This window comes from Triturus cristatus, chromosome 2_1 (genome assembly GCF_964204655.1).
Source record: "Triturus cristatus chromosome 2_1, aTriCri1.1, whole genome shotgun sequence".
Lineage (NCBI taxonomy): Eukaryota > Metazoa > Chordata > Amphibia > Caudata > Salamandridae > Triturus > Triturus cristatus.
Genome location: NC_140581.1, coordinates 883,084,914 through 883,106,075, shown reverse-complemented (window position 1 = coordinate 883,106,075; position 21,162 = coordinate 883,084,914). Strand labels below are relative to the sequence as shown.

General features: G+C 42.7%; 1 protein-coding gene across 1 annotated transcript in view; it reads right to left on the bottom strand.

Annotated features, from left to right (window-relative positions):
- The window catches only part of LOC146866032 (annexin A1-like), a 141,859-nt gene that overhangs the window by 67,626 nt on the left and 53,071 nt on the right, over window positions 1-21,162 (bottom strand). Inside the window, exons 4-6 of the mRNA XM_085633052.1 lie at window positions 3,962-4,056; window positions 2,969-3,082; window positions 458-548 (exon numbers count right to left, since the gene is read on the bottom strand). Coding sequence (XP_085489178.1) covers window positions 458-548; window positions 2,969-3,082; window positions 3,962-4,056 — 300 coding nt within the window. The remainder of the gene's footprint in view (window positions 1-457; window positions 549-2,968; window positions 3,083-3,961; window positions 4,057-21,162) is intronic.

The following is a 21,162-nucleotide window of genomic DNA, read 5'->3' as shown; positions in this document are numbered from 1 at the left end:
CAACACAATAATGTTTTTTTCAAAGTATATTTGGATGGCTATGTTGCTGCTTTGCAAATATCCATGAGTGGAATATTGCTAAGGAAAGCCATGGTAGCCTCATTTAGCAAGTTGATGGAGCTTGTGCAATTTCTGTAAGTTGTCCATATCGTAGGCTTCTTTCTTGTCTTTTAGTAGTTGTTTCATACATCTGCATGTGCATGCACACAAAGCTTAGGCCCTGATTTAGAGTTCAGTGAATAGGTGCTATGTTGGAAATGTGGCTGATGTCCCGTCTGCCATATTACAAGTGTATTATATCCAATGGCACTTCTAATACAGAGAAATGGATGTCGATAATGCTTGTGATGGAGAAACACAATCCACCCAACTCTATGAGACGTCTGGCAAAGAGCCTAGGCCAATGTTATTTATCGACTAGAATTTAAATGTTATCTAAAAGTCAATAAAGAATTACCTTCTCTGTAGCTCCTATTGATGTCCTTGATCTCTTTATTTGTTCTTGAAGCAAGAATTTCAATGAGGATATCTTCATCTGTTCCCATGCCCTATGTGGGATTAAAAAAAGGAAAATCTTTGCTTTTCCATAATCTGACACATTGAAAGTGTAAATTATACCAGAAGAGCATTTTAACATTTGCAATCAAAGTGAGAGTGCAATTTCGTGAGGCAACCCCTTTTCGTTCCTGTCAGTAAGTGTCAGTACAGATCTAGTGAGGATTAAGCTAGCCATAGTGATCAAAGTTCAATCAATTACGTCATATTCGCATCATGTACAAGGAATCAATTAGTTAAAAGTGGTTAAAATTGCTCACCAATTTGTACATTATTGTTTTTGATTTTGGAAACCAACATATGTACTAACAGGTTAATTCACAAAACACAGATTCGACTTGGGTTTCAATTCGACCTACCTCATCAAATTCATGAGGTAGATCGCAAATGGCACCCCTTGAAGATTGGCCGCAATCACAGAGACAGCGGCTACAGGGAGCGGAGCTGTGGGTGCCCGTCTCTCCTCAGCGCTGCAGCGACTCTGTCCGTTAAAATACAAGGATAGAGAGAGGAAACCGGACTCTGCTTGAATTTGGGGTGCTTTTTGGCTTGAGAAAGAGTTGACAGTGCATAGCTTCCACTCCACTGACACAATGGAAGATCGAACTTCTTTTTATAGGCAGGGCAACCTCTCACTTCAACTTTATCTTTTCTTTAGCCAACGTGTTTTTTTAGGATCCGTTTACATTGCCCTGTGGTCTCGTTTTTATTCTCTGGAGTTCCATACTTGCAGGCACCTACCCTATCACAAGGGTAGGACAATGTTGCAGGTCTGAAAACCACTGCTGTTTTCTAAAACAGCACACAATCCAAAGTTATTTCGAAAATACAAAGTAAGTAAAAAGCTACCCTAACTCGGGCTGTGGAGATTCTGTAATTTTATAAATGGGGTGCAACCCCAGTGTGCCTATACACCTGTAATGTAGTCATACATTGAGAGAAAACTTTGCATCAGTTTCTAGTGTAAGGAAGCCCTCAAATGGGAATCAGTGATGTATGTCCAGGATTGCCCCCTCCTGTCATTTGTAACTTGTAAATAGTGAGTGGTGTTGCAGCACAGCATACACCAATAATCACTGAGCAATGGTGAAAATAAGTGATGTGTTGGTGGAAAGTTGAACATACTAAGGATCACTGAATGATGGGGCAAATCCGAACCCGTGTAATAGTGGTAATTCTTTACATATTGTATGCTTTCTTGGCACGATGATGCCCACTCCTTCGTAAGTCTTGCATTGGCATAGGGTGGCAATTCTGTATATATTGTTGGCCTACTTACCATGATGGTGTCTATCGTTTGTGTACAGTTAGCACTGGAAAAATAGTGAGCATTCTTGGTATCTTAATAATAGCACGAATGCTATTCAAGTACTGAGCCTGTAACTTCACTGCAATGTGTTCATCAATCCATCCATTCATCCATCCTCTTCCTCACTCAACTATTTATATATGCACTCATTCATCTGCTTAGCCATGGACTCACTCATCCATCAGACCAGTGCTACTTCTCGCGGTCACTCACTCACAATCCACACAGCGATACATAACTTTGCCAATCATTGAAGATGCGTTGGGAGTAGATGGTTTCCTCACTCTCCCCCCCTTTTCCCTCTTTACCCCTGCACTTTCTCTACACTCCCATCAACCCTATCATTCTTGCTGCCCCGATCCCAGTCCTGCTTCCCATCCAGCTCCCTGTATTTTATTTTTTAAATATTTGTTTTCATTTTTTGGGAGAGCTCTTTTTCTTTCTCCCACTTCTCTTTCCGCTGCTTCTCATCCTGCTCCCCATCCTTCCTATTTCACCCTCCGTGTTTTCATTTTTTATTTTTTAGGATGGTTCAGCAGCTGCTAGAGAAGTGCTGGAGGTAACTTGCTTCCTTTTTCAGCACTTCACACACACTTGCCCATCCCCGCATTTTAATTTGCCTTTCTAACATTGCTGTCGGCCATGTTAGAACAGTAAATTAATAATGGTCACCGTGCATCATGACGCATGTGAAAACACATGATCACATGTGTCACAATAGATGTGTGCTTATCAGCAGGCAATGGGTTTTCTCTAAATCAAAGCTAATTCCAAGCTTGCTTGCCAAACATACTTTCATTGCAAAAAAACAATGTCAAAGTCAATAGCTCGCCTTCTATAGCCCAGGCCTATTGGCTTTGTGAATGCTTATTTACTGACCATTAAGCACTTCACGAGACTGTATGTGTTTTCTTGCTCTCTTCCCCACTTGTTCCTATGCCCTACTCTGAGAATGCTCTCCACACTCCCATCCTCTACTCTCCAATGCTGCCGTCATTGCTTCTTATTTAACTGTTGTTTTTATTTATTTATTTTTACTAGAGTATTTGAAATGCTTCATGCACACCAGATGTTATTTTATAAATTAATTCAGTGCTGGCCTACCTTGGTGGCATACTTCAGCTCATGGGCGTCAAATTGGGCTGGAGTCTTCAGCAGAGCCAGGATAACTTCCTCCAAGCGGCCAGAGAGGGCTTTCTTTAGAGCATCCTCCAGAGGCTGTTGGGAAAGAACACAAAAGAGGCGAACATTAATTTGACAAAGTGTAGCTGAATGGTAATGTCTAAACATAGCTTCCTAAATAAAGAGACTTCCAGCGTTGAAACGAAATAGAGAAATATATAACAGGAAGTACAAAAAACAACCAGAAAGAATATAAGAATGGAACATTGCATGATGCGTTAAAAAAAATAACAGTAATAAAAGACAACTTATCTTGCCGCCACCGGGTCCCGCGTCTTCTCTACTGCTCCGTGTGTCCGACTCCAGGTCGGAACAGGAAGCAGGCAGCCAGGCTCCCATCCCTAAGCCAATCACAACGCTCCAATGGAGCGTTGTGTTTGGTCTGGGCGCAGTGACAGTGCTCAGCCAGGGGCTGGCGGGGTAGGCATGTTCTCCATTTAGGCTGTAATGCTGCCTGCATGGAGAATAGGGGAGTGCGCATCACTGTTTTGGGTGGTCCAAGTGGGCCGACCAAACAGTAATTGCGCACAGGAGTGTGTACCATTCCTCCCCTGCAGCTCCGCCCTGCCCCCTCACGCACTGCCGCAGCAGGAGGAAAAAATAAAATGATAATAACATTCTGTTTCTTATCATTGTATTTTTTCCTTTCTTTGCTGCTCCAGGCAGTGGGGCGACGCTCCTCCGCCTTAGCGGAGGAGCCGCCGCTGCACGGTGAGAAAGCTCTCCAGCCTTCGCACCGCCATGTCTAAGATCTTCCACTGAACCCTAATAAGGGCCTTACTTTTATGGGGTGGGGAGTCACTTCCTTGCTTCCCATTGTCAAAGAGGTGCACGTCAAAGAGACTCAATCAGGGAGACTTCAGAAATACATCATGTAACTGTGACGTTTTTAATGAAATATATAAACATATTTACCTTTCCTGCAGTCTGCTGGTAAGCAGCTTTGATCTGCTGTCGTTCTGCATTGTTTCGCCTTGTCAAAATGGCTATAATCGATGCTTCATCTACACCTAAAAGAGGCAAAACAAACGTAAAGTATACTCCAGAAGTTAGTTATCATGAGGGGGTGTATCTTATTGCATCTAACTACATAAATACAACCAGTATCAAGAACATTCCATGATCAGATGTAGAGAATTAACTAAAAGGTACGTTAGTAAATAGGTGAGCAAAGAGAGCCCGATTAACATAGCATTTTGCACACATAAGTTCAACTTAAGTCTAGACCACGTTGAATTTGCAGGTGCGGTTCACATATCTTGGTTCACAGAATTCACTGAATCAGGATTTGCAGATTTGTGCATGTGGAAATTACACTTAAAAAAGTGAAAATTCGACCTGAATGCTCGAATTTCTATAGGAATATTTTTATGGTAGAGGTTCGAACTTCAGTGCCCTCACAAGAAAGACACGAAGGGCCTCATTCACAAAGGTAAACGTACACTTTTATGTACGTTTACGATTTTTTGCACTTCACAAAGCAATTTTACGAATAGTATCTTTACAGCTGCCTATCTTTTTATGTGCGGAGTCTTCCTAGGAGTGTGGAGACTCCGCAGTCGTAAAGATACTACGAGTAAAATTTTTATGAATTGCAAAAAATCTTAAACTTACCTAGAAGTGTAACTTTAACTTTGTGAATTAGGCGCGAGATAAAGAAGTAGTAGCCACCAATCAAGTAGTAGCATAGTGGGTATTCCTATTGAAATCCTAACAAAATGATTGCAAACTGGTTGTAAAAGATACACAAACAACCCTTTATAACATAAGTTATAGTGGCTGTGTTTTCTCCACAAGGAAAATAATTTTCAGATTGTTAAAAAAACGAAAAAAGATAAGATACATTTGCACCTTGCCAGTGAAAAAATCATAAGGTTAGTGCTAGCACTTTATATGGCGTCATGGAATAAGTAACTTTACAAAAATCATATGCTTAAGCTGTTGTATGACATAATCGTTAATTTGTTTATGAATCGACCCCACAATATTCTAGTGGCCACGACAGCAAAGCAAGTGGGTGTGAAGGGGGCGATTCACCAGATATGCCCCTAAATCGAGGCATTGAGTGTGGCACCTCTAGTTGAGACGATCATTTGGAATGCCAGGTGTAAGAAATTGTGTTGAGGGGGTGAACCCTTCTCAAGCAGAAAGCACAATTCTTCTCAGGGTGAAGTCACAAGCAAAACCTAAATTAACCTGTGCTCAGCCCGTACCTTGGCATAGATCAGCAAGGCTTAACTCAGAGACAATGTGTAACTATTTGTGCAACACTTCACACATTAACATAGTGAATCGCACCACAAAAGGATCCCACACCAGTTTAGAATAGAAAAACAGAGTAATTTGTAATTAAGAGAACAGGGCCAAAACAACAAAAATCCAATCAGTAGAACCAGATATAATCAATCTTAATGAAAAAAATCACAAAGCAGCAACTGTGGATTTCTCGTCGCACTGGACCAAAACAAAGTCACAAGTTCAGGCAGATTGTGATTGAGCATGGAACGGCTGCAGGGACCCAGCAAGGCCCTCTGAACAGAGTACCTTAAATACTGGTTTGTGGAGAATTGTGAGGATCTGCGTCAAAGATGGGTCGTGCAGCCGATGCAATGTGTCGGTTCCAAGATGCTGCAGTGCTGAGGTGTGAGGTCCTACATCATCGTCTAAGATCCTGTTGATGAGGACTTGTGATGTGAAGTCTGGTGTTAAGGATGGGTCATGCAGTCTGGGCGATGCGTCAGTTCTGAAGAGCTGCAAGGCTGCAGTGCGGTGTCTAGCATTGTCGTCAACGAGGGATGTGAGGACCTGTGTCAAGGATGCATCGCACTGTGGCGGTTCCCAAGAGGTGTCAGACTGCAATGTGATACGGGTCTTTGGGATGGTTTTGATCCACGCAGCAGTGGTATTGCGTCAGTTCTGCTTGGGGTTGCTCTGCGCAGCAGAGGAGATGGGCTGGATCCACAGTGACTGGTAGAGCACCTGAGGTCCACTTCCAAGGATCCAAGACTGGGGTGGCACCACATGGCAAGTTAGACTCTCAGATGGCAGAGACCAAGTCCTGGTTCAAAGTTGTTAGAGCCCTTGAGGCTCTAGTCAGGAGGCCAGCCAACTGGTCCTTGGAGTCACTTTGGGGTCCTGGGTTCAACAAGTGCAGGTCCAGTCCTCACCCAGGCAGGAGGGCAGCAGGTCAGCATGGCAGGGCATCGCAGAGGAGCAGTCTTTCAGAGTAGCCATCTGGCAGAATGGCAGTCCTTTCAGCAACACAGCAGTCCCTTTTCCTGGCTGAGTATCCACAGGTCCAGAAGTGTACTGAGAAGTTGGTGTCTGAGGTCCAGTATTTATACCCAATTGTACCTTTGAAATAGGGGAGAAGCTTCTAGAGGTTTCCCTTTGAAGTCTCCAGGCATCCTGCGTTGGCTCTATACTAACTACAGGGGGTATGCAGCCCTTTGCTTGTAGGCAGGACACAGCCTATTTAAGTGCTAGTAGGGCTGGGTCTAGCTCTGCCTTCGCATCCCACCAGTGATGGCCCATCCAGGCATACCTAAGCTCCCTATTGTGTGTGGCTGTCTAGGAAGAATACCCAGAGCTCAACTGTCAGCTACACACAGTCAAGTGACCTAGGTACAGGCTAAGTGCACTAAATGGCAAAGGCAGGAAAATGCCAACGTTTTTAAAGTTAGAAGGGTAAAGATACCTACAAAAGATTTATTGAGAACATGCTTTTTTAAATAAATATATCTTCAATAGAATGTTGTCACATAACACCATAAATTAATTGAATCAATAATTTTATGGTTTGTTTTGTAAAACAATTACAGTAGCCGTGTGTGTCAATGATGGTTTGATTCATATCCAAATGCAAAGACTATAGAGGTTCAAAAACAAACACTTCTCACATACATTGATAACAGAAATCACAAATAAATCAAAGATGAAGGTACACTAGTCACCAATGTATAGCTACCCATCTCCACACTTTCAGATATTGAGTCCGTCCTATGCATAGGATCTAAAACTCAAAAAATTTAATGTAACAATAACAAAAGGTAAAAATGGGTTATACGTCGACGTTTCAGTTTACATCGCAGTATATCAATGAGACTATCTTCAGGACTGAATTTTTTGAGTTCTAGATCCTATGCATAGAACAGAATCAATTTCTGACTAAGTGGAGATGGGTAGCTATACATTCATGACTAGTGTACCTTCATCTTTGATTTACTTGTGATTTCTGTTATCAATCTATGTGAGAAGTGTTTGTGTTTGAACCCCTATATTCTTTGCATTTTGGATATAAATCAAACCATCATTGGCACACCAGGCTACTGTCATTTACTTACAAAACAAACCATAAAAGTATTGATTTAATTAATTTATGGTGTCATGTGATGACATTATCTAGAAGATATATTTATAGAAATACAACATGTTCTAAAAAAATCCCTTGTACGCATCTTTACCCGTCTAACTGTACTACCCAAGCCCATAAGGGTATATTGGCTTGCCCAAATGTATTGAAATAAAATGTTTTAAAAGTGCCATTTTCAAAATTTCAATCTAAAATCTGACTTCACCATAGCTTAGGATGTTTCATTACAATTCGAAAAGACACCAAACATGAACTGGTTACTTGTTCCCATTTGAAAATTACAGCTTAGTAAATGTAATATTGTGACTCCAATGTTATCCTATGGGAGAGGTTTTCACTACCAGGACATGTAAAACTTAAAAGTACATGTCCAACTTTTTAAATACACTGCACCCTGCCCTCTGGGCAGAGCAGGGCCTACCCTAGGGGTTACTTATATGTGTTAAAAAGGAAGGTTTGGGCCTGGCAATTGGTTTATTTTGCCAGGTCAAAATGGGACTTTGAAAACTGCACCCATAGGCTGCAATGGCAGTCCTTAGTAATGTTTAAAGGGCTACTTAAGTGGGTGGCACAATCGGTGCTGCAGGCCCATTGGTAGCATTTAATTGACAAGCCCTGGGTACCTCTCATAACATATTACTAGTGCCTTACAAGTAAATTAAATATGCCAATTTGGAATACGCCAAAATTGCCATGTTCTAAGAAGTGACCACAAGCACTTTAACACTGGTTAGCAGTGGTAAAGTGTGCAGAGTCCTAAGGCCATCAAAAATGAGATCAGCGAAAAAAATGGAGAAGGAAGGCAAAACGTTTAGCGGAAGATCACTCTAAGGCTGACAGATCGAATGCCAGGTCTCCTACTAACTTCTGCAAATTTAAACACAGATGATACGTGTGCCCTTCTGCCTCATATCAGTTTTTGAAACTTCCATTCTATACCACCAAATGTGTCTTTGATCAATGGAGCCACATAACCAATAAACAGTACCTCTCTCATAACATGCCATTTCTCTGTATATTAGTGTCGCATTTAGTCTAGGAAACAAATTCCTAAACCACGTGCCTTTCGGGATTAGAGAAGCTAGGCTCAGTACTGGCATTATTTAAAGAGCGTGGCAATCCCTAGAAGGTAATCCTCTGATTTAATGTGGCTTTAAAGGTTAGCATGGAGTTACCTTCTGCAGGTTGTAGTTGTCCGATGTTTGTGCTTTACTGATCAGAGTTTGAAAACATGCTAATTTAGAATGTTCAGTAAAGATACTTTAAAAAACAGACCCTAGATATATTTACTTACAAGCAACGGCACTGCTAAATCTACCACCCTTATTTACTCTCAGCTATTCAGTCTGTAAGATATCCTGAAAGAGCACTGTATACAAGCTACTATTGCACAACTGGCACCATATTACAGAAAGTGCCTGGGGTGCATGGGCATTTTTGCATTTCATTTTGCCCCTGTGACTCTTCGGTAATAGAGATGGGGCAGCTGATACTTGTATGGCCCCTTTTGTAATATGGATTACACCAGTGCACATTTTTCTCCTGGCACAATCCCAATAAGGCGTCTCCTCAGTTGCAGAGAATGTATTTGCCCCTGTGCCAGCTCCTGGGCAAACAGGCAATCATGTGGTATACTGACTCTGTGCCACGTATGAAGTGGCGCACGGTGAGTACGCCTGCCAGGGACACCCCTTGGTAGGGGTTAAATGGCCAAAAGGATCCCCAGGCATCCTCATGCAAGTGGGTGTAGTCACACACTACACCCACCTGCGGATCACTACCTCCTTTCAAAAGCAGATTGCATTGGAAGGCAAAGCGGCGGTTTCAAAATTATTCAAGTTTATTTATTTGAGTTTTATATAGCGCTGGCTAGACCCAGAGGTATCAGAGCGCTTTACATAAGGATCTACAAATGTACAAAATTGCATCAGTTACAAGTTACATCAGTTACGAGAAAATATTTCAAGAGCGTCGGAAGACGGAATAAATGGAGCTTAGAAGGGTAAGGGGGTGGGGTAAAGGTGTAGGTGGGAGAAAGGATGGATGAAGAGACGAAGGAGAGTCTGCCCAAAGACTGGCTGGGTAGGTGACGGTCAAGGGGAAGTCCACAGCCCATCTCCTCTACAACTATCCGGTAGCTCCACCGGGCATCAGTCAAGTGGCTAGGTCTCAATGAGAAAACAATAAGAGAGCAAAGAGAAGGGATAAATGGAACGTAAAGTGGAAAGTAAGTGGAGCAAAGGGGTAGGAGGGAGAGTACAACGGAGAGACGAAGTGAGGTCTGCCCAATGTCCGGCTGGGTAGGTGACGGCCGAAGGGGTAGTCCACAGCCCATCTCCTCTATAGCTATCAAGTAGCTCCACCGGGCATTGGCCAAAAAGCTAGGTCTCTACGGTCTCCACAATGTTGTTTTATTCCAGCGTTAAACAATGAAGTCCCACAAATGTTTTGGTGGCTGTCAGTAAGGTTAGCTTGACGGTTTGGCAGAAGGAAAAATTACACATTAAAGGGCTGAGCTCCATGAGCGTTGTAGAGGGCACCCGCACTTTGAGGGATCATCTGATAAGAAACTGGTAATGTTGGTGCAATGCCCCCCAGCATGGTGTAACAGGACAGGGTTGAACCGATCTCTACCTTGCAGCAGTGTCCGACAGAGATATCACTGAATGGATGAGCCGAAATCTGAGTCACGGGTGCCATCTTAGGGTTAGGCACTGCTCGCATGAAGATCGCTGAGGTGATGAGGTCGGCTTTGCAATGACGCTGTTCAAACCTGTGCCCGAACCCACTCCGTCACCAACTGGCCCCGTCATACTGGTGGTTCACACTAGCGCCAATATTTAAGCACATAGGTGGTAATCAGCAGCTATGCACACTATCATTCCAGCGTTGACTCCAGCACTTGGCAACTGTAGCTGCAGCTATGTCACAAACAGTCACTGAGGGAGACCCTGGTACCACCTGCCTACATGCCCCGCAATGCTCCCAGCCAATTTTAAGCAATATGTCCAGACTCCACATCAAGGAGATCAGCTCCGCTACTATTCTCGGGGTTAGCACCACAATAATAATGCCCCACAGTCATCCGCTAGTCTGGTCCGTTTGCTAATTAGCATGATGCGTGTCTCACTCACCCCGCCACATGAGCCAGGAGCGCTGATCCGTCACAGCCCTGTACACTCCCAGCACAGCCGGGCACGCACCTAACTTGTTGCAGCACCTCCACACAGTTCGGCACGAGAATAACTCCGTCATCCGCCGCCTTGTGAAACTCCAACTTCAACCCCTCGCCGCAGAGCTCTAATAGCAGGTGCCCTCTGGGAGCACAGGGAGCCGCTCTCACACCAGCTCACCCTCAGGATACCGGTGTTTAGGGGGCAGCGCCACCTCAAAATCAGAGCGCGTTCCGACTTCCTCCACCTCAGGGTAAGTTGCGGCTCGGCTCAGCTGCCATTTTACATGCCCGCGAGGTCGAGGGGGAGAAAAACATGTATGCTGCGTTGCCGGCTTGTCAGTTATGGAACCCAGCACTGCCACATACCGGGCAATTCCTGAGGGGTTCCGCTGCGATGCGCTGTCAATTGTGGGGTATAATCTTCAGCGGATCCACAGATTTTTAACAGATCATTTGCCCGGCCGGGAGAGCCTCACTATCCTGCGGCCATCTTGTCTCGGGATCGCCACGTCACCCAAAGGTAATTACATTCATCCAGTTTTGCACTTTATCAGTGTCAAAAATTGGGAATGCCAAGGGGGTGTGAAATGAGAACAGTATTTGAAGGAGTAATTGTAGTTTTAAGAATAGTAATACATTCAGTGATATAATATGTCCTCATATAGCACTCCCTTCTATTATTGCACATTTGTTGTCAGAGTTGTCTGAAACTGACTGCCCAAATACGTTCTCTAGAAATTGGATACTCACATACCAGTGTGCCTTAGAATCCTAGCTGGTGCCAGTAAAGTGCCTCAAACATATCAAGGCTGATTGAATAGCTTGAGCTCTCTCAAACAAAAGTCTATGATGGTGGATCACTGGTGATTTCATTTTGTAGCTTTAGGTAATCCATATAAAAAAAAAGTCAGAATAAAACAATAGACCTTCAGTGTATTGCTTAAAGCTGAATTCCTGAAACGTGTGCTTTGAGCAACAGTTCAATATACAGTGTAATAAAAAGAGGCCAATATGTGCACTCATGACTTGTGTAGTGCACTGACAAGTATGAATAGGGGCCATTTTATTTTGATTCTTTACTCGACCAGCATGTGGACATACATACAAGGCTAGGAGTGCCTTAATTTACCTTATTTCAAATTGAAGTCTTACCACTGAATGCCAGAGGAAGTCTCATTCAACATGGTGGGCATCCAGACATATTACCAAGATGGAGTCCAGGTTATACGCATGTATATAATGATCTCAACATGGGAAAAAAAACCTTGTTCATCACTATGAACTATTGCTGGTGTGACATGAGCTTACAGTATCACAAATATCTCTGAATACAGCTTGTATTCAGCATTTATTGGTGATATTTAACAACTGGTGATCATTCCTAGTTTAGGGAACACATGCACAGTAGTATTTTACTAGCTCTGAAGTTGCTTTACATTTAGAAAGTGTGGAAACAATAAAAGAGTTAGACCAATCGCACCACGAGCTCCACTTTAAATATCTTCTAACATTCTTGGGTTAGGTAATCTGGCCTGGCAGCTTTATTATTGAAGACAATTTGATAGTTCCTCACTAGTTATATCTTCTATTGCGTCAGAAAACTCAGCACAAAATTCTTGTGTGCAATCCTGGAGAGGTGGTATTTTCCCGGTTATCTTAACAATCCACAGGCCCAGAGGAGATACTCCAAATTCCCATACTCTGATGTGTGTAAGAATGGCTTTTTCCCTGTCAACCAAGACTATGATGGTATTGTTTATAATCAGGGACAAATGTTTTCAAATCTTTCCTCATGTGGGGAAACTACCTTCCAGCTCTTCTCTGATAATGTCCATTAAATTCCCTTTACTGAACTCCTTGGCGTTCATCATTTCTCAAGCATGAATGAACGATGCCCGAAGAAAGAAAGAGAGAGAGTGTGTATATATAAAGCTGCACTGGTATGCTGTGTGTGTTTGACAGCCTCCAAAAGTGGTGATCTGCAATGAGATGGACTGATGGTTTCTATCTTGCCAACCACAGCCTGCATACACACACTCACCAATCCCTTCCCCAAAAGTGGAGTACTTGGGGAAATGGAGAATGTAGTCAGAACATTTTCTTTGGCTTGGTGTGTACTCCACCATTTCCTGTACTGTGGCCAACTCCCCTGACAAAGGAGCTTACAGATAATGGAAATGTGCAGGATTTCTAAGAAGGTCCAAACTGGTTTTAGTATGGTGACCAGTGCGAGAGGCACACATTTAGCCAGCTACAGTAGAAACAAGCATTTGCAATGCAAATAGGTCTCGCATTTGTGAGTTAGAGCTATTGACATTGTAAATGGCAATGTTTTTTACCTATATGTTTTATTTTTGGAGTGAATGAAGTGTGCAAAATCCCTTGGAAAGGTCCTGCACTTCATAATAAATATATTGAAAAAGACGCAAAGTGTGGATTGCATCAACAATTGCTTGGCACGTACCTCATGGGTGAAGTATGGCCACACATACACACCGTGGTGCTTTACTAATGTGTAACTCATTAATAAAAGTAGTGCTTACAGACTAATCAACGCGATCGGGATCAGAGCATGTGAATCCGAATCCCGGCTTCTCTTTCATTTTCTAGACTATTTGACTCACTCTCCTGCGTCTTGGTTATCCCCCAAACACTGGGAGACAATAAAGTTTGCCAAGGGGGCGGGGGGCAGGGGGCTTTGGGGGTACATGTAAATGTATTCATTGCCTAGTTGTCAAAGGTCGCCCGGTGCTATTAGTTAAAAGTGTGCAGATTTCATTAAGCTATTAAGAGTACTTTACTCGCATCTATGAGAAAATAGACATTAACTAAACAAAATGCCAGAATGCGTGTCAGTTTTAACAGTGTTTTAGACAGTATTGGTTGCTTAGTTTCATTGCAATAATTTTTGTATTTACTCTTTTACACAGCATCCAAAGTAGGTTACCTAACCCCAAAGCCCCGAGTTGTTAAATGACCCATAGAAGGGAGTGTTTTACAGTTGAGCAAATGTGTCCAAATGTAATTTTGGTAGTGCCATGGAATGATCAGCCAATGATGTACTCGATGAGCAGGTATTTAACTACTCGTTCAAAACGCACGGTATTGTGGCTGTTGTTTGTTTGTGCACAACCACCTCTCTGAATATGTTTATTAACACAGAGCTTCATCTACCAGACAGTGCTCACAGAGGGGCGACTAAAGCACAGAACAAAATGTATTTATTTATCCTGAGTGTGAAGGCACCCAGAAGGCTTAGGTGCCCACCCGCAGAGGTTAGGGATCCCAGCACTTCTACAGACTCTGCTGTGCTCCTCTGCACCAGCAGGGCACAGCTCAGAATCTGTCGCTTCTGCTAAGAATAGGTGAGGGGGATGAGGTTTGGGCATGCGGGAGTTGCCGGCAAATTTCCAGGTTATGATTCTGATGTGAGGCAATGGAGACAGACTTTGTCTGTACCAGTCTATTTCTCTACCATCTACCGGGCTCACTGTCATGCATCTATTCATCTCTCTTTGATAGAGGTGCGCGAGCCAATATATTAATTAACAGGTAGAGCCAGCCGGAGATGAGTCAAGTGTATACAAGCCAGTGGGCGAGCCGTGAAAATGATCGGCATGTTAATCATACAGTAAACATGATGTAAATGTGCGATAATGTCTTTTCAGAATTCAAAAAAGTGTATTTCTTTAGCGCGTCACCTCAGAACACAAGATTATAGCACTGAATTGAGAGGAAGTTATTAAAAGTGCTTGTTTTGAGCATGAGTTTAACACTGCAGTTCCTCCCGCCTGACAACAATGCCATTTGTGAACTAAGAGACGTCAGTTGCCATGCATACCCCGTATGTTGCCTAGAGTCTTATTATATTTAGAGTAACATTAAAATCTAGTTCATTAAACACCAGAAGATTTTGTACAGCACGCATCTTGAACTCGCATATTTCAAGGTGGCAATAATAAAGCTGAAAACGGAAGTGCCGGCAGGCAAGAAAACACGAACACGAGTGGGGGGGGGGCAGGGGAGGGTGAGCAGTCACAAACTGGGGGAGGGGGCGCTGGGGAGGGGAGACAGGGAAGAAAATAGTGTTAGGAGTAAAGGGGCCAATACCCGTGGAAGGATACAAATGATGAATGAGGAGGGACTAACAAGCCTCAAACCAATCGGAAGGCAGCATTTAACACAAAATCCAATGGGCAGAGAGTGGGCGGAGCTTCCACGAAGCTTCCACACTACAGTATATGCTGCATGTCTCACAAAGCGATGGCAGGGCATTCGCGCTGCAACGCTAGGTGAGACCTAAAAAGGTTGCCATGGATCACAGGAAACTTGGAACTTATAAAATCTACAGCCATGTGATTGGCTCTAGCAGACTATCTGTGTTCATCCTAGAATTGTAAGTACTGGCCGAGAAAGCCGGTATTTGGCCCATCACTGTTAACGAGACACGGAGGAGGACCTGTAAGGAGAAAAGAACTTTGGCCCAGGAAAGCAAACTCTGTATGGTTGCCATTATTCTTCAATACTAGATTTAAGGTTGCGAAGCATCCAGAATCACGTTGCTGCTGGACCTGGAAGAGAAGGAAAAGCTGCCTGCCTGCAACAGGATCCGGTCTGTGTCTGCTGTTAGGAATTGATCTCAAAAAGAGAAAGAAGCACACTGCCCAGCTGACTGGAAAGACCATTATGAGGCTGTAATCAAAAACAAAAGAGAGTCCCACTCGGGAACTTTAAAGGTGAATCTTAACGTGGATATATCAAACTAATAAAGGGTTTACAATGTAGCTTTTTTAGCCAAGATATGTGGTTAGTGACTTAAAACTGGTATTATTTAAAAATCGTTAAAACGCTGAGTCACAGGATGGTCAGCAATGAACCTGTCCGTGCATGGATAATCGGCTAATTATAGAAAATGGGAACGATTTAAAAACAATTACAAAGCTGTCTCTGAGTGTTTTGTAACACTCAATAAGCTAAGAGAGAAAGCAGTTAAATATTTTTAATACAATACGTGGCGAGGACTATGCCAACACAACCAGTAACACCACCAGTTAAATACATCATTGGTATGGTAGGGGTACTGTCTGTCTCTTCTCTAGAGATAGACATTAAATAATAAAGATTATAGAGCATAAGCCCTGATTGATTCATGGACACGGTAATATATTATCAAATGTGTCATTTGAATAACATTCGCAGACTACTCCGGAACGGCAGACCAAGTGTACCCGTACTGCTCCATGATGGAGCCCCTGTAGAAGCGGACTTTCCCTGACAAAGCAGACTGAACAGGGATTCTGCACAAGGGCCACGTATAGGTAAGACTTCAAAGGTACCTTAGACTTATGGATGGAAACTGAGAAACAGAGGGATAATAAACTAATAAGACATCCATTTATCCTACAAAGAAAGTGTCTCATCTTGAAAAAAAAACGTGGAGAAGGTTAAGGTGAATGAATAAACGAAAGTCCATGTAGTGGTGGAGCAAGGATCCAAATACAAGGTAATTTGAAATGAATCTCGGTCTTGTATATGCTGCACATGTTTTTAAAATTAATTAAATATGGTCCATAACTTGGTTCTGTTTTTACTTTGGAATATAATACACCCTAAGATCTTCCCTATATAACTGCAACAACAGGAGGTGTTCATAGAGCAACAGAGGGCAGGTAACTATGGCTACTGTATATTGAGGAATGGGACTACCAAGCTAATAATAAAGCTGCTATGTAAGGTGTAATAGATCGGAAGACAAAAAAAAACCAGAAAGCAGTTATACATAGAACATGGGGTTCAAGATAATTTTGGATCTTTGTACCCACTCTGAGGATTAAATATATACCTCAGAGTAAGAAAAGTTGGGAATTTGAAAAAAAAGCATGTTAGTATATTGATGTGGTGTGAGTAAGCACATTTGAGTCTAGTAACACTTAGCTTTTATATGTGATTATGGCCATTTTGAAATATAATTGTGTATATCTTATATTTTATAGAGAGATTTCTGTTGTCAAAAAGTATTAGTCCTGAAAAAGGTGGTGTCTATCAAGTTTCATCCACCAAAACACCGCGTCGACAACTTTAGATTTTTATTGTGATATCTCTGTGTATTTTTATGGTGAAATTGTATAGGTCAATTTACATTATTAATGTGATATTTCTGTGTCTCTATGGTGAAATTATCTATGGAAATGTATGAATTATGTTTTTAAAGTTGATGGTATATTAGATTTCTATCTGAAGAAAAACTATTTGTGATAACTACAAAGCAATGTATGTGTAGCCTTAACATAGCATCACAGTGATTTGTACAATTATATTTTTTATACTCTAATAAATGAGAAATTTTTACAAATAATCAAGTCAGTTGTGTAGATATAGGAGTGAAAGTAATGTGGGTGCAAGAGTGCAACACTTTATTCTGTCGAATATACTATTATAATAAGAGACACGTGGGGGACTCTCTTTTGTTTTTGATTTATAATTGACCGTGTCCTTTCGATTAAAAGGGGACCTCTCACAATTTTGTGGGGAAGACCAGTGTGAGGACACCGCAGAAGCAAGACAGTGTAGGATTCTCAAGATCACCCCAATCCTCATAACCAGGGGAAGCAAGAATAACAACTGGATCGAAGAGGCTTCGGAGTTGAAGAAGGGCGAGCCTCCCCTCTCCCCAACATTTCCATGTCCCTAGGGTGCCTGTAACTAACTCATGTGTAGTTCTAGTGAGACCAGGAGATGGTCAATTTTCAAATCGATTCAATTAGCCAACCTTCTTATTTAATTTTCCTAATCCTCATTTTTATTAGTTGTTGCAGGCTACTTGGAGGCTGCTCAAATGTGGTAAATAAAGCTGACTGATTTCAAGATAATTGCAATCCAAGAAGCTGGGCTACTGTGGATTAACTACCAAGGCCTATGTTAGTCATGAGGATTATCAAGTGGTCCCACAGGATATTCTTTATTATTCGGTGGAATTAAGTACAAGTTACACTGCTTAAAGATATGTATAGTGTAAAACTATGGCAGCACAACTGCTGGACACCTGCTGATTCGGTGTGTGTGACAAACTGTTTTCCAGCCGGAAGTGCCTTAACTATTGCCCCAGACTCAGCTATCACAGGCCTTTCTCCCTACACTTCAGGGATCGCTACATTAGCCTCCAAATCAACTATCACCTCTCACCTCTGTGATGCTAAGTGATGTTATGTTAAGAATGCTAGCTCACCCAGAAAGAGTATCCTTGCACAAAAACTGTCAGATTGCAACTGTACTGCTTCTTAATTTAGAATATCCAGACTTTAAGCCTTTTTTGAAAGATGGGTAGTGAACTCATCATTTCCAGTGAGAGAAGTAGTTCAGTGGCATAACACAGGCCCTCGCAGCCTCTGCGGTACGGGGGGCCCAAGCTCCAGGGGGCCCCCTCAGCACAGTACTCTGCCCAGAGAGCTCCCAATTGAATCTGGAGGGTGCCCCTCATCTACCTGGAAGGGGGGGCCCCTCGAGTTTTGTTACGCCAGTGAGGTCATTGGTTCCAGCTGGAAGTCTCCAGATAGATAAAGGAGCGTCCAGCGGATCTCGAAAGTCAGATTTGGGGGGCCTTTGTCAGATATGTGGACCTTTGCTTGTCGTTGCAGTTATTGAGTGGGATGAAGAAACGAGACTCTGTGGCCAGATAGCGTGGGTCAGAATTATGTAGAGCCTAATGAGTGTGGTAAAGGAGCTTTAAGAGTGCTGTGCGAGTTAGTAGCAAGGATGATGCTGAGATGTGTGGCAGTGTTGGTAGGCCGAGGGGTGTTCCCCAGTTCCCTAGGGCATTTGCCATCAGTCCAGTAGGATGTTACTTTACGAAATAACACAGCCTGAATGTTGTTGCTGTTGAGTTTCAAGCAATGGGTATGTATCCAATCAGCCATCTCTATTGTACAGCATGGAAATTCGGTGTCTGTGGCTAATACATTGACTGCGATAGAGATAACAAGTTGTGTATCTTCCGTATAACAGATAATATTGAAGCTATAGGATCTGATGATATTTATCAAAGTAGACATGTATATGTTGAAATGGACAGGTTTCAGGGAGCAGCCCTGAGGTACCCTACATGTCAACCTGGAAGAGTTCTAAAAAAAGGGAGCAAGAAGAACAGATTGTGATTTCTCAGAGAGAAAGTTTGTTAGTCATTTTAGAGCATTATGGTAGGTACAACATTCATGCAGTCATTTAAGAAGAGTGGCATGGGAGACCTTGCCAAAGACCGCTCAGGGGTCGAGATTTATCAGGGCTGCAGATGCTATCTGATCCTCAATGTCATCTGTGACTGTCAGAAGAGCAGTTTACATGCTTTTGGCAGCTCTGACCCACCCAGCTTTCTAGGACCATAGCGGGATAAGGTAATAGAGAGATGGGTCGTATATTTGATAGGGTTTAGGGATAGGCAGACGGCTTTTTGAGCAATAAGAGAACTTTGCATTTTTCCAAGATAAAAGGACCTCGGCCAATGCGAGGGTAGTATTGAAAAGCATAGTGAGGGCTGAGCCCACTGTTTTGGGGCAGAAAGAATATATGTGATGCGGACAAGGGTCATTTGGAGAGGAGAGTCTGAATTGATGCAGAGCATCAGGCTGGTGACCATATGGCTATTAACGGGGATGAAATTGAAGAGAGATACACCAGTAATGGCTACCGAAGGCTCATTCAGGAAGGGAAGAGAGTCTAGGCTAGACCGAAGCTCAAACTTTGTATAGTCAGGATTCATTTTGATCAATAGAAAATTTGCCAAGATGTAGCATAGTTCTTGTGCTGGAAGAGTGGCTTAGGAGTAAGTGCTACTTGGAAGTAATCTTTAATAAAAGAAAATATCTCCAGAGAAGAGTTGTATCCTTTGTGAATGCACTCCGTTTAGTTAGTAATAACGATGTATGTAATGTATTTGTCTTTTATAGCTATTGAGTGCAACTTTGTATATGCCGCAATCAGTATCAGAGTATCAGGTGTGCCTTCAAATGTGTATGAACTCTTTGCAATACAGTTTCAGTTCTCTGATGTTATTGTTGTAGTAGTTTGCCAAGGTGTGCTTTTGCATATTAAAAAGGAATTTAAAGAGGAAGATAGTGTCAATCAATTGCATGATTCAGTTTTTCAAGTGTACACATTATTGTTATAAACATGGTGAGGACAAGCGTTGCTTCCATATTGTGGCTCGAAATGCATTTCTTTGGGCTGTTTAGTGCCTGACTCAGGATTCTGACATGGATGCGGAAAAGGGATCTTTAAATTATGTAGATAATGGGTACTGGTGCTGGAGAGAGAATACTAATATTGTTCAATTTGAAAAGATAAGGTCTGAAGTGTAGCCTGGTATGTGAGTTGGGTCAGTAACGAGTTGCTGAAGTCCCAGAGTGGACAAGGCAGCCAGAAGGACACAAGGATCTTGCTTATCAATGTTATCCGCATGAAGGTTGAAGTGAAGGGAGCAAGCAATTCAGTAACTTTAGACCTAAAAATTTTCCTGGGGCCTGAAGGCCAGTAATAAGAGCCTCACATAAGGTGAATATAATGTATTCATGCCATTCGAGGGAATCTGCTTTAAAAATGGAAATAGTAAGCTCTTCACAGTAGATGATGACAACATCTCTGCCTATGTTGAGGGTTCTCTTGCCTGATAACTTTATAACCAGCGAATATTGCAAGAGAAATGCTTGAGATGGACGAGGGCTTAAGTCCGCTTCAGTGATGAAGAGAACCCCAGGCACATGAGTGTTGATAAGGTCCCAAAGCTCAGTTTGGCGCTTCGGTAGAGAGCGAGTGTATATGTATAAGCCAGAGAACTGAGGTTAATTCAAGAGAAGTGTGCTGCTGCTCGGCAGGAGAGTACAATGGGGAATATTGGGAATGTTGAAATTAGCAGACACCAGGTGCAGGAGGGAACTGGAGGTTAGTACTGTCTATGGGGCACATCAAATTGCAGGAGAACCTTCATTGGCTGAGGCAGAAGAAGACTTTCCCATTCAGAGCTGGGCCCGAGATAAGGAGAGATGAGGTAATTGTTGATCCAGAGGAGAGACCCGTGGAATAGTAGAGTCTTACCTTAATGTCCAGGGAGAGAGGGCCCGGATCACTGGCACTAAGTGTAGTCCGGGTGCAGATGGGTGCAGATGGGCTTGCATTTGTGGTCTTTTCAGTGTACCAAAAGACTAGGGGGGACCATAATGTAGCAGCCCTAAGGCAGGGTAGGCGGAACCTCGGAGAGCGAAAACAAAGTGGAGACTTTCGTTCCTGCCCATGAGAACAGGCCGAAGTCACGCAGCAGAAAAACGGGTCATAGAACATTAAGACTGGCACATAAAATTCATTATAATGAAGAACGAAAAAAACATAAAAGAGGCCAGGCAACCTTAATGGGACAAGCACAAGGATATACAACTAAAGGTAAATAATATGTAGGTCTAAAGGAAGCAAGGCAATTTGGAGGGTGTTGAGCGACCAGCTGGAGTCCAAAAAGTGGGATTAGAGATGTGCCCTCTAACCTAAACATGACCCAAAGTCTAATCTGCCTGTTTACTCTTACCCCAG